Source organism: Eleginops maclovinus, chromosome 5 (assembly GCF_036324505.1).
Source record: "Eleginops maclovinus isolate JMC-PN-2008 ecotype Puerto Natales chromosome 5, JC_Emac_rtc_rv5, whole genome shotgun sequence".
NCBI classification, from domain to species: Eukaryota; Metazoa; Chordata; class Actinopteri; order Perciformes; family Eleginopidae; genus Eleginops; species Eleginops maclovinus.
Window position 1 is genome coordinate 16409766 of NC_086353.1, and position 14107 is coordinate 16423872.

Below are 14107 nucleotides of genomic sequence, written 5' to 3' on the forward strand. Positions count from 1 at the left end.
TGGGAATAATAAAGTAAATATAATCTAATCTTGAAAAGAAGATGACACATTTGAATGTCTGTGAACAAGGTTTTAAGTTTTTATTGAATCTCAGGCAGAAACATACATGATAATCCTTTATTGCTCAATGGCATTCCACATCGCACTCAGCGGAACCGTTCTTACATTCAACCCAACAATACCTTAAACTGAATCAAGCATCACTTCCTGTCTGGTTTGCTGTGTAACTAAATAGCATAGTATTGTAATATAGTAGCCAAACTTTCTGAGTGTAAGTGTGTCTTGAGGGAGGGTCTCTTTTTCACAAATCTCCACTTGATGCAAAATCCAGTTCACTTAAAGTTTATACTGCCTATTATAAATACATATTTCTTCTTACTTATACAGATTCATTCACTATTCTCTCCCTAGTAGTATATCCTGATAGTATTATATATATATATATATATATATATATATATATATATATATATATATTGTAAGTTCTGGATTTATGGCTGAAAGCTTAAGGTTTTGGCTATAGTATGAATGGCTACACTGTCATTCATCGAGCCAATGAGACATAAAAAAAAAGAAACCCTGCAAACCTGTAAATTAAATTTCCTGAATGCATACATATCATTTTTTTTTTATTACTGATATTGTTAACGATTATATTGACATGATAGTGAAACCACACTCAAACTTAGGAGTTATTGCCTTAATATTTTTTGCATGATAAAGAAGAGGATAAAAGGGGCAGGAGGGTGAGCTTTTACATATTCACACAACAAACATTTCCAGACAAATGGCATGCAAGACATAAAAAGGAGACGCACTGAACAAGTGGAATAGAAACAGTTTTAAACACTACACTACATGAATGGTATTACACTTATGTGTAGGGCAGATAGACTATAGGTCTGACAAATAAGGTGTAACACTGTGTGCAAAAAGTTTTACATAAGTTTCAGACATGGTCGAACACAAAACAGGAGCACACAACAGTAGTCTTTAAATTTCCTTTTTAAAATATGGCTTATCAAGTTATCACATCTTTTTTTATTCTAGAGACAGACACACAGTTAGTATAATAATTTAATATAATATTTTATGATTGTTTGCCCACCATTAGGCTTGTAATGTAATCATTTACTTATGTACAAATCGAGTGAACAGCGTGGTGGACAAGATTATTTTTCAGTGCTGCGCGAGAGCTCTGCAGAGTAGAGGCAAAGAAATTTGAAATGTCTCAAACTAGAAGGATAAACCATCATTGAAACCATAACATTGTGTTTTTTTAGCCCCTCTGTTTTAAGATAGCTTAAATAGTGTAACATATCTAACGCTACCATGACTCAAGCTAACTTTCACCTGGCAGTTTAAAGGCTGATATTCACACTGTTGGGTGACATCTGATTCATTTCCCCACCATAAAACGTCTCCAAAAACCATAAACCACACCAAAATCAAACTTCATTTTCTGGACTTTTGTAGAAATGTTCACATCTTTCATTTCTGTGGGAAAATGTTTGATTCAAGCCAACCTTGTGAATGTAGCCTTTGAACTAAGCTAGAAAAACGTCAGCATAAGCTAGCAAGCTAGCCTACTTCTTCAACATGTCTTGCAGTGGGCCTGGCAGGTATTTCATCACTGTGTCCATGATACTCTCCTCTTCTTCCTCGTCGCCACACCCAGCCGGCACCAGTTTCTTGGGTCGAGTCAAGCTGCCCTCTGCAGGCTCCTCTGCAGCAGCTGCGGCCTCAGCCTCGGCTTCCTCGCGCTTTTTTAAGCCATACTATTGTACAAACACAGAAATAGAAATATGTGGAAGAATATAGGAACTGCAGGACAAGAACAAATAACATAAATACAGGACTTAGCATTGAAAATATTAAGGAACATACATTTAATGGAAATTTAATGACGGCCCTTGGGTGACGTGATTTGCTTGGAAATCTAGGTACTTCTGAATTTTGTGGCGGCAGGTCTTCCAGGAGTAAAACCCCTCAGATTGTGAAGTATAACTTTTATAACTCTAATCCAACATGAATGTGACAAAATACACAAAAACTGCTACTTATCCATCTTTTCAAACATTGAGATCAACCCAAGCCCATAGCGACTTTGTCACGTTTTCCTGTTTTAGCATCTGTTAACCCTTTATCTTTCTCTTGTTCTTTGAATTGTTCCTCCTTTAGCAAAGCTTTGGATTATGTCTAAATCAGAGTACATTTCTTGTATGCTGCTCTCAATGTTCACACTTACAATTATTTGTTTTGAAGGCACAAAACAAAAACTGAAATCAAGACAAAACACACTCATCTTCGAAAACAGTAACCACCATAACTGCTAATAATGTCATTTAATGCCCCTACAACTGCACAACAGCTTTACATCATGAAACGTTTATGTGTCATACTCTATATATAGTCGGAACTTGTGTAGAAATACAGACATCAGCTATTATACATTTCTTGCAGCATCTTACACAGCAGGATAAAGCTCTGGAGAGCAATGACAGAAATCCTTTCGGAAACGAGCACTCTGGGAGTTGTTTCTCGCTCTTTGGTCTCCTCCGGGATAATTTAAGAAGAATGAAGGAGCTGAGGAGCCTGGGGAGGAGTGAGGCTTTTTTATCCCAATGATTCACAGTATTCCCCTCAGAGCTGCCCCACCCACACACTGCCTGTCTTTCACACTGCCTCTGCAGTGAGGTGCTTACACTGCAGGGCTTACCAGCACTGCACACCCTGAGCCTCACCATTGTGGAGAGGAAACCTTACAGCAAACACTATCTGAGTATGACCTTACACCAACTGTATTTGAATACTCTCAATGTATTCCACATATGTATATATTTCACATCCTCAAATCTGTATTGTTGATATTGTAAATATTCTTCTCTCTTTTTCACTATTTTATTTATCTTTTGCACCATGTATGTTGAGTTGTTGGAGGAGCACGCGACATAAGATTTTCATTGCCAACATATACGCTGTATCTGCTGTGCATATGACAAATAAAACCTTGAAACCTTGAAACCTTGAAACCTTGAACCTGTAGACAATGAACTATGCATCATACTGTAAATGTCTGGATATTGCTGTTTAGAGAGAAAACTATTTCTAAATGTACAAAATTTATAATTTATAAACCTGGACACATTTCATTATTACAGTTCACTGGAACACTTCACTGAAAAATAATTTGGACAGCAGTTTCATTTGTAAAGCAGACCCACAAATTTCTGTCTAAGAATGATAATTTATTCCTATTAATCATGGCGCTTCATTCTGCTAAATTACTGCTTTCTATTCCTCTCTATCCTGTACAACTCCCTCCTGAATCTCCTCTGATCTATTTTTAAATTACATAAAAGCAAACAAATATAGTCTGATGGTAGTCCGTGTCAAACGGAGGTCTGTTGTAAAAACGCTTGGCTGTCATGCAGCCAAGATGAGAAGCCTTTAGAATCTACTTAAACATGAAAAGACAGGACACGATCCAAAATGATCAAATCTTCTGACATGGATGTGAATAAATCTTAGTTATTTGCTTGTCTGTTTCCTTCCTCTACAGTTTTGCGTGGATATTTCTGTTAAAAAGCAAAGTCTTTGTAAGTGTTGTGTTTTACTGACTAAAACACATCTACTGACTCCGTTCCTTGTGTTGGATTAATGTTAACTTATTTTACATTTTAAGAAAGCATGTAATTGTTAATATACCTTATCTCTGATGCCTTGCCTCATGCTTTCCCTCTCAGCCTCCATCTTGGAATATTTGGCCTTCCTCTCCTCCTCCTGCTGCCTCAGCGCCTCCTGTCTCTCTTCTTCCTTCTTGGCTGCGTCGGGGTCCTCCTCCTTCTCCTCCCCACCCAGCATCTTGCCCACATCAGGGGGACCTCCTGTGAAAGAGAAAAACATAAATAGCACACAACAGCAGCTCCTTTAGGACAGATATGTCAAACTATCAAATTAGTCTGTGAGAAGCTGCAGAGAATTTGGACACAAGATAAGCAGGCACATAAACTTATGGGACTTACAAAGAGAGATGCATTTACAAAGTTTTGCGTAAGCCATAAGAAGCATGGAAACTGTTCTTATAATGTGTCAATATCCAATGGTGTTTTTTTTACTAAAGCCTCATCGTAGATTTATTTCACATATTTCATATTTAAGGTCAAATGTGTTTTTTGTATTTAATTTCCATACAACATCTCAAATCCTTTCATAAATACGACTCCACAATACTCTCAATATAATTCTAATGGAAAAATAATCCCTTCATTTAAATTAAAATAGTATGTGTAGAAATGAAATTGAAATAAATTGTTGTTGTTTTTAATATTAACTAATTATTTTATTATTAACCTCCCCCAACACATTTTCAGGAAAGACATGACCTTGGGTTCCTTAGTGGCATTTACAGACCTGGTGGTTTGGAGGTAGAGAGATGTGAGAAAGTAACAACACAAATACGATTACTCGCTGATTACACAACAGGGCACGAGCCTGGAATATGTCTTACGCAAGCCGTTTCACTGTCCCTGTGGAAGTCGTGCATCCCATGAAATAACGCCTTGTTATACTAAGGCAGAAAAATGCTGAGCTTTGCGAACAAGAATAAGCTGTCACCAAGCATCAACAGGAAATAAAAAGATGAGGAGAAAAGCCAAAGGTCTTAGGGATTTGGGCAAATACAGGAGCAGATGAGTAGCAAAGAAGAGGTGGTGGGGGGGTGTTGGTGAGAGGAACAGAAAATAAGGACTAGAGAGATAGGGAGTCAGTATAGGGCAGAATTTTGTGACAAAAAAGGCATATTTAGGAAAAACAGAGAGAGCATGAGGAGAGGGAGAGAATCTGTCAGGAACTATTGAGTCCTATTAGCTGAGCGGTTCCAGTTAGTGGGATTACCCCGCAGTTTCTGTGGGACCGGGGAGAGAGAGAGAGAGAGTGTGACAGTTGAATAAATGGAGTGAAGGAGGGAAGGAAAAGTGTGATTAAGAAGGGGAAATGAAAGAGAGGGAAGTCAGGAGGAGGAGGAGGAGGAGGGGAAAGGTTGAGAGGCAGACAAGGGGCATCTGAGTACAGAAAGCAGCAACCTAGAAAGAAAGACAGAGTACTTCTTCTGTCTGCAGCTGCCCCCAGTGTCATTCGCATTTTTGACTCCTCAGCATAACGAAAACAAACTGCAGCAAATGCTTAGAGATAAAAGACAGGAGAGGATAAAGTGGGGAGGGATGAGTGCAATGAAGGATAAAAGGAAGGGTAGAAAAAGAAATAAAAACACCAGGAAAACTGCAGGCTATAAACACACAAAAAAGTTGGAGCAATTATTTCTAGGAACCATTTCTAGAATCTCTTTTATTTTATACTGTGGTGCCTATGCAGAACTGTTTAAGACATCTTTCAAATCAAATAACAAACTATACTGATCAGTAGATGAGCAGAGTGGGCATTTTATAACATGTACTTGTTTGCCTACAAACATCTGATGGCACATCACATTGGTTAAATCTAAATCAGTTATACACACATGAATGGCACTGAACTCTGAAGCTTATACTGAATCATGATGAACAACACGGGCGTTCTCATGATATTATTATCTCTTTGCGTCCTTCCTCTGGTTGTAATAAATACATCTATAAATCAGTTGCATAAATGAGCCACTTGGATTTAACTGAAAGAGACAGATGAGACAAACATTCACAAAGAGAAACCTAAAGTAAACTGAGGTAATTGCTGTAGCCGCATTTGATAAACAGTACAGATAAGCTGACAAAGCAATATCTGCACGAACATGATACATTTATATCTTTAAGTGTGTGTGCGTGAGAGAGGAAGACAGTCGGGACTAGAGGGATGAATGGACCTAAAGAGAGTATGCAGCGAGTGTCCCTATATGTGGGTATAAATAATTGCTTAGTTCCATTTTAGGCTCTCACGCATGAGTTGTTGTGTGGCTGAGCAATTACTTCTCATGTGTGTTTGAATGTGTGCGTGTCTATGTACAGTATAAGCACATGTGGATACACATTTTGCATGCAAAATGTCTGGGGTGACTTAGCATTAATGATACAATTTGCAATGCAAAGAGTCTTGAGATGGTGCCACATATCTCACTTAAAGTGTGACTCTGAACTTTAATCACCATTTGCTGTACCATTTACATTTACCATTTACATAGTGTATGGAGTCTGTTTTATCCTAATTGTGTTGCTAGGAAGCAGCTTGCATCCAACTTTATTTTGTCAGCACAAGCAAATAATCTGACAGGGTTTAAATTGAACCAATTAAGAATTTGCAGCTGAGTACAGCTTTTTCTTTGACTTTTGATTAAGTCAGCAAAACAAGCGAGTTTTACATGCATTAATATCCTCAGTGATGTCAGAATATATAACTCAGAAATTCTAAGATCGTAGCGAGCGTAAGAGCTTATCTGACATGCAGCAAACAGGATTCTGGATCAGTTTATGATCTGGGTACCTGAATATCTTCATTACACTCCTTGTGAACAGCGCTATTGAATCCTGTAAGTGGAGCAATGACTCACACCATGCTAAGCCTTGATTTCAAAAGATTCCCATCCCATGCACGGTCCCAGAAAAAAAGCCCTCCAGAACCTCTTCTCACTGCACACTGCCAAACCAAAACAAACTGGGCTGGTTTCACAAAATCTTATTAGCACATTCAGATCATCTTTATTCAAATGTAGGAAAGAAAAAAAAAGGCAGATCCTGAGAGACAAAGCCCTGAGTTATATTGAGCTATGATCCCGGCTCATGTTTTGTGAGCCATTTTAGAGATACAGCTATGTCCTTTCAAACCAGAATAATTCCATTAAGCTCTGAGGCATCACATAAGCTGTGTGGTGCTATGTTTTTGAATAAAGTGTCTCTACACTCTATCACTGCATACTCCATATGGTTATAGTAGTAATGGGAATCACACTTCATATATAAGCTACTAAAAGCCTGTAATGGAAAGCTGACTAGTTGGACTTTAGCCTCTACATTATATTTGGTGAGTCAGATCGGAAATGCTCCACCCTGCTATTCAAAAGTATATCATTTGTATACAATTGGACATTGTTTAGGAGATTTCTGGCAGGTCTGCACCACTGGCTGTTACACATTAATGTAACATAATAATGTTGGTCAAACATACCAGCCATACCATACTTACACTCAGTTGACACTTTCCTGCAGCAACAATCTCCTTCCCACTTTCCCAGCCGAGTTAAATGTATCCCATGATTCTTTCTCGATAGTTGGACATTGTTTCACTGCTTTGATAAAAAGTGTCATCTCGCTAATCCTTTCCTTTAGAAAGCTCTTTGCTAAATCTTCGTTAAATCCAAAGTCTCCAGGGAAGAGGAGAGAAGACTAACCTTAGCTCCCCCAGTGCTTGAACCTTTGACAGCATCAGATAAACAGCTCTTATATATTTTCCTTCACTTCAGGTTCTCAAGGCAAATCCCCTCTAAATCCAAAGTGTGGTGAGAAAGTGGATGAATGTAAAGATCTAGGGTCGGCCACCAGGGCAGTCATTGCTGTCTCAACACACCATCAAACAGCAGAATAAATGTGGAAGGGGGACAAAGTGAGACGGCCTAAATTTGCACTGGGAGTTAAAAAATATTTAAAAGTTCAGTTCTTGTTGTGAGTGAACATAACATTATCATTCGCATACAGAAGCTCCATTTGAAGAGGGTAAACAAATGTGGTGTTGGATTTGAATCTGTTGAGACCAAAACAGCCTGCATCATGTTCAGTACACAAATTGTATAGCAGCTAGTGTGGCCTAGCAAATAATATGGATTTACGGCTTTAATCAAAATGGTGAAAAGAATGGGGGTGATGTTGCATCCCTGTTTTACCTTAGTTTCCTCCTTTTCTTTGGCAAATACCAAGAATAGAAACACATGTGGTTGCTTTAAGAGCAGATGCAACACATTCATATATGTATAAAATACTTTTTTTCAATAAAAAGTTCATACAAAACTGGATGTTTCTAATCAAAACAAAATCTATCTCTCAGTATGCATGACTTGGATGGTTGAATGCATTATTTATAGGATCTGGACATGCTGTCAGACACACATGCTTAGACACACGCACGCTTTTTACTGTAGGAGTAGCTCAAGGTCAATTCGATGACCTGAATTTGATTTGCTTGAGTAACGCAAAAGAAGGAGATGGGGGAGTGGGTTTATGAGATCTGCTTCTTTCAGCCAATTATGAGAGTGCTGCCAAATTTGATTATCTGTACTTTGAGGGAAATGGAGGTTAGAGGAGAACATCTCAAGGTATCTTCTGTTTCAACTTCACCTCAAATCGCACAGCTTTGTCCCACTTAACAACTACAAATGTCAACATTAAGTGGGAATTGATGTACTTCCTGACATACTAGGTTACTATGAAACAATTAAACAAACCATTTGAAAAATAGGAAAAAAAATACATGGAAGCTTTTAGTTTTCTAATTGTGTATGTAATCAATGCAAGGCAGTTTTTGAAAATAATCCAAAAACAATGAGCATGGCTTGGTTTACTATAGCACATCCTTTATGCAATTGCCAAATTCTAATTAAAATTAAATCATAATTCCTTAGCAGATTGCACCATATATGCAACAGTGTAATTTTTAGTGCTGTAAATTAATCCAACACATATTTAAACCTGACACTGTGCTACATAAATATGAACTGCTTAAAGGTTTCCCGACTCATATTTGTTCAGTTATTAAACTGTCATATTTTAAATGAATCTTACTGAAAGATTACTGATGTCAACATTAACATTTGGCAGTGTACATTTTTTGCTTGGTCCTCTTTTTATTGATTTCCCTTTGTCAAAGCACACATTTATCAATGAGAGTCAATTTTGTAATTAAACCTTATTGGCTGTGTAGCACGGACTTTTTGCTGAAATCTGCTGATTTGACAGCTGCCTGAGGCTTTCAGGGTTTGATTGAGGTCCACACCTCAGGACTAAAGTCTACCTCATATAACAGCACCCTATTCTGTCGAAATACCTTCAGCTTTAGGAGTTGGCAAGTGCAGTGTCAGCACCAAAGCTCTTAAAGCAGTCAATGCACAAGTAAGCCAATTTAAGATGCAATTTAGAAGAGAAGGAAGAACCCTTAATTGTCCTGCTAAGGGGAAATTTACATTGTGCATTTGACCCATGCTTGTGTTAGGAGCAGTGGGCTGCCATATGTACGGCGTCCAGGGAGCAGTGTAGGGAACGGTGCCTTGCTAAGGGATACCTCAGTAGCACTTGGTCTTTCTGGGACTTGAAGCGGTGACCTTTCAGTTCCCAAGCCAAGTCCCTGAAATTGGTTAGCATTTGATTTTAAATGTTTTGGTTTAGATGCCTAAAATAAGGTTGGTTGTTGTTTGTGAAAACAGTCTTAACGGTTTTCTACTGTTAAAAAAAGGAAATTAATAAATGAGATAGCAAGGCACACTAATATTTTAAATAAATGACAGTGAGACACTTGGGGGGAGGGGGTGTTAGAGGCAGATAGGTAATCTAAACTAAAGAACCAATAGAGCTATATATTTTGTACAAGTTTAACACTCTTCTTTAAAACACCTGTTTAATTACCTATAATTGACCTTAGTATTTTGTTATTACTGCCGTACCTGGTCCCATACACTGGCAAGAGACAATGCAGCAGTATTATGAGCAAACATGGCTACTGCAGAAAAGAACGAACAATAAATATCTGAATTCTGCAGATATACAGCTCTGAAGTCCTGCGTTGATTCAGTCCTGCTGAATCATTGCAGTCAAACATTGCAGTTTTCTTCCAAGTATCTGTAACCAAATAAGCCTTGGAGAATTAGCTAATGCACTGGCAGCATCCTCACTGTCATGGAGACTTATCCACACACCCGTCAAAGAACACACTCAGCAAAACACTCAGTGACGGTGTAGAAAATCCACATCCAACCAGAAGCAAAACAATGACAGGACGGAAAAGAGCAAGGTAACAACAAACTATGAGATCGATCCCATGGCTTGTATGCTAACATGCTAACACGCTAATCTGTTAAGTAAATGAAATGTTATTTGTGCCATCCTAATTTTGGGTGTTAACATGCTAACAATAACAGTTGCCTTGATAAACGTGCTAAATGAAATTTCAGGGGTAATTATAACTCATGATGATGGGGGACATGAATGTGTGGATACAATTTTGACAGAAATCGATGTTAAAAGTAGTTGATTTTTACTTAGAAAATAAAAATGTCAACTTCAGTGTGGTGCCAGAGTGAAAGTCTAATGATGGGAAGCCACATTCATCTTTATTGTTGTCTTCATTTAAAAGATGACAGTAAAGCCTGACAAGAAATGAGGGAAAGTAAAATCAGTACAATTTCAAAAATGATGAATGTCCCCACTCAGAATCATTCATTTTATTGCTCATATTGATGTATTGACTGACAGGCAACTATTATCAGATTGATTAGCTGGCTAATTGGTTCTTTTCATTATCTGATTTTTTTCCTCCTAAGGGAGCTTCAATGGTCCAGTGCACTGTCAGTAATTTCGCAGACATATGAGTGTAAAGAGGTCACTCTGTCCCCGTCAGTAAACGAGGACCAGAACCAAAGACAGCTTGCACTGGCAGAAGAATAATCACCCTAATAGGCATACATATTGATTATTAGACACACACACACACACACTATCAAATGTTATCTTTTTTGCATCCTTTCTCACTATCTCCTCCTTCTCTCACACACACAAATCCATACTCTAAAGTAGGCCTTTGCAGCCTCTGTAATTCATCTCGCCTGGAGATGCAATGTATATAAAACACCTCTGCAGCACAGGCAGGTTTAGACGCAAACACAGTCCACACTGTCAAATATATTTCCAAAGTCTGCAGGGGGAGTGCAGCCCGACCTCTGTGGAATAAAAATCAGTATCACATGCAATGCAGTTGATTTAAGAATTCTTAGCGCAGACACAAGGCACAGCAGCTATGCAGAGTGAGGCAGTGCCGGCATACTCTGCATCCCAATGAGGAGCATGGGCTCGGCTGCAACTCCACATATCAACTGTACCCACCTAACACCTCTGTAAGCAGGACAACAACAGCTCAGCAACCTGCATGAATGACCTGCAGCATTAAAACTACTGGTGCCACTTTCATTCCTTTCCCCGTGAAGCTATAGCTGACAAGGGGGATAAATTACAAGGCCATAATGAGGACTAATTAGGGGGCAAATTATAGCTAAGATAATATCCTAAAGGATAATAACTGAAGGCTTAAAAGGACAAAAGTCTTGTTAAAGAAAAATGTTCATCTTAGTTCTTGGCAAAATAGCCCTTCTCTATTTCTCTCGCCGTTAAAGACGCCAATAGTTGGCTAGAAAGCATAGACTTTCATTTTCTTTGGGGGGGGGGGGGGGGGGGGGGGGCAGTTCATGTCATTAATATAAGGAGTAAATAATTCAGCTTTTACTGGGCTTAAAATCTCCTTTACACATTCCACTGAGGAAACTCAAAAATGCATGAAGTTCAGGCTAAAAATAAGCTGCTGATATCCTGAGAAAGTGACATTTTGGACACTTTTCAGGTACACTATTAGTGCTGTATATGTGGAAATCTGCTGCTGATGCTACTGTCTCATTTCTAATGCAACAGTCCAAACCTTGTGTACACATACTTTAAAACGCTTTTTTCTGGGATAATTGCTCATAACGACACACAAAAAAAGCAGAAAAGCAAGAAACAAAACATAAACATGTTTCTATGATCTTCATTGAGGTATTGCCATGGACTTGAGCAACAAGAAGTCATGCCCTGCCCTCAGAGGTTTTAAGAGATTGATGCAGAGAGAAAGAGAGCGGGAGAGAGGGAGGGAATGCGTATGATGTTTGAAGTCAGGAGTTTGGTGCAGGACGGATTATCTCAGCCCAACATCCCTATAACTACTGGGCCCCTAGTACAGTCCTGCTGCTATCGCTGCTGAACAACCCTTTAAATCTTTTACACTGCAGTGCTGTTAAATCAACCTCCAGCCCAGCAGACTACTCACCTCCCATCGCAGCTTTCATTACAAAATTCATGATGAAGCAGTTCTGTGTTCTCTTCCTTCAGTGGTCAGGTTATCGGGGACAGACCTGCAGCCGGGAGACAGAATACACAAGACGCATGAATGCCACTGTTAAGACATGCAGTTTCACTCCAGGGGTTTTTATACAAGTGTTTGATGGGATGGGGGAGGATGACGCTGAAGAGGCTCGATGCGGACAAGAAACGACCTCCACACGCAGATCTCTGTTTGGCAAAGGACGCTTTACCACTATAATAATAATCACAAAATCTTCATTCACATTAGATTACCTAAACTCCTGAGAAGTATGAATTTACACCTTTACATTCTCAAAATGTGACCAAGTGTAAGGAATAAAAGAGTGCGAGTAAACTGGGTTAAGATGGCTTTACCCTCTAGTACAACACTGAGTTTTGTAGAGGCACCTGCGCCCTTGATTTACAACAAACACTCCATCTTGTACGTATTTTTGCTGACGCTGCCTGGCTGCATGTCGTGTATCCTCATAGATATAACTCCCAGAATAATAAAAAGCTGAGACAGAGGTCAAAGATGAACTAGTGGGGGCATGCTTCATGGGCCTTGGAGAGCATCTCTGCAAGGGCATCACATGACAGAGAAGATAATTACTTTTTTTTAAAGACACTATAATTTCCTACGTGAGCTTACACTTTCTAAGTTTATAAAGAGCATATGACATTTTACTCACTATAATAACATAATAGCATTGACATTGTATTAAGTGTTTTTCTTGGGATTAAAAGGGAATTCATATTCATTTTGTAAAAACCTTACGTATAAATAGCCATTGCTGCTATAATACTGCTGCTGGGACATGTCTAAGGCAATTTACTGTGATTATAATGATGGTGCTTTTTGGTAATAAAGAAACCTATTTGTTATAATTATAATATTCTTATGAGATTCTTCGCGAGTTGCGGAGCTCAAGACTGACTTTGAGGCGACCTTATTGTACTTTATGATGATTTTTATGTTCTACCATCTTTTTTACGACATAACAACCGCACTGCATTTTACAGCATCGCTCTGCCATTGCGGCACAGCGGACTAGCAGAAAAAACACGTCCTCCTGAAAACTTGCTGCACTCATTATTAGATCGCAGTTTCGTCCTGGTGACATTATCGTTCGCCCCAAAGTCGAATCTGCAGCAGCTGAGCGTCGCTAAACCATTTCCTGGTTCCTCTCCATCATCTGCAGCAGCATCATTTTCTCCTCACGTGAACCCCTTACAGTATTCACTCACAGATACTGGTGCTTTGCAGCATTTCGGCACAATTACAGTAGCCTACCGTACATTATGTACTCCCTAGTAAATAACTGCACCACAAAAGGTTGGATACACACACTACGATGCATGCACAGTGTGGAAGTGTAGCAACATATTTTACCCCTGCGTACAAGCCCCATCACCATCCGGTCCCGTACAGTAAATGCCACACACACAAATACCCCATAAGGTTTCGTTTACCTTTTTTTGATCCTCCTAGAAGTCTTGATCCCTCCAAAAAACAAAGCCTCGTCGCAGTGTTATTACAACCCGTCTTTTTCTGCTTCAGCTGGGAGAAGAGTTGTGCGTCTTAAAGAGGGGATTGTGCCTCTGTGTGTCTTCCTGTGCGGCTCTCAGTTTGCAGACATGCCGGTTGTGTCAGAGTCAGGCTGCAGCGGCGGAGGAAGAGAGTCTATTCCTGCAGGACGAGATGAGAGCATGCAGAGGGAGAGAGGGGGAGGGAGGGAGCACATCAATGTAATATCACCCAAGAGAAGCTTCCATTTTATTTTCCAAAATGTATACTGAAAATGAACATTTAAAAGTACTTTGAAGGTTTTATTTAACTTGTGCAATTATTGGAACCATAACAGAACAAAGCTTGTAAGGTGAACATCATATCAACCTTTTATTATAATTTGCCTTTCTGTTCTCACAGTTCTTTATTCATTAGTTTTCGGTTCCATAATCCATGCCTTTATGGTTGCTTTTAATCGTCTCAGAAAAGAAAACAAATGTTTAAGTACAGAAATAGTGTT

At 39.0% G+C, this 14107-nt stretch overlaps 1 protein-coding gene across 1 annotated transcript; it reads right to left on the reverse strand.

Annotated features, from left to right (window-relative positions):
• Window positions 1-55: 55 nt before the first annotated feature.
• cplx2a (complexin 2a) lies at window positions 56-13788 on the reverse strand. The gene is made up of 4 exons (XM_063882808.1): window positions 13551-13788; window positions 12043-12127; window positions 3709-3887; window positions 56-1778 (listed from the first exon to the last, which is right to left on the reverse strand). The coding sequence occupies exons 2-4, from the start codon at window positions 12071-12073 to the stop codon at window positions 1587-1589; spliced, it is 402 nt and encodes a 133-aa protein (XP_063738878.1). The 5' UTR covers window positions 12074-12127; window positions 13551-13788; the 3' UTR covers window positions 56-1586.
• Window positions 13789-14107: the final 319 nt, after the last annotated feature.

Coding starts and splice junctions, on each gene's coding strand:
- cplx2a (XM_063882808.1), bottom strand. CDS start 12,073: ATGAATTTTGTAATGAAAGCTGCGATGGGAG. Junction 3,888..12,042: donor AATGAAAGCTGCGATGGGAG/GTGAGTAGTCTG, acceptor TCTCTTTCACAG/GAGGTCCCCCTGATGTGGGC. Junction 1,779..3,708: donor GGCAAGGCATCAGAGATAAG/GTATATTAACAA, acceptor TTTGTACAATAG/TATGGCTTAAAAAAGCGCGA.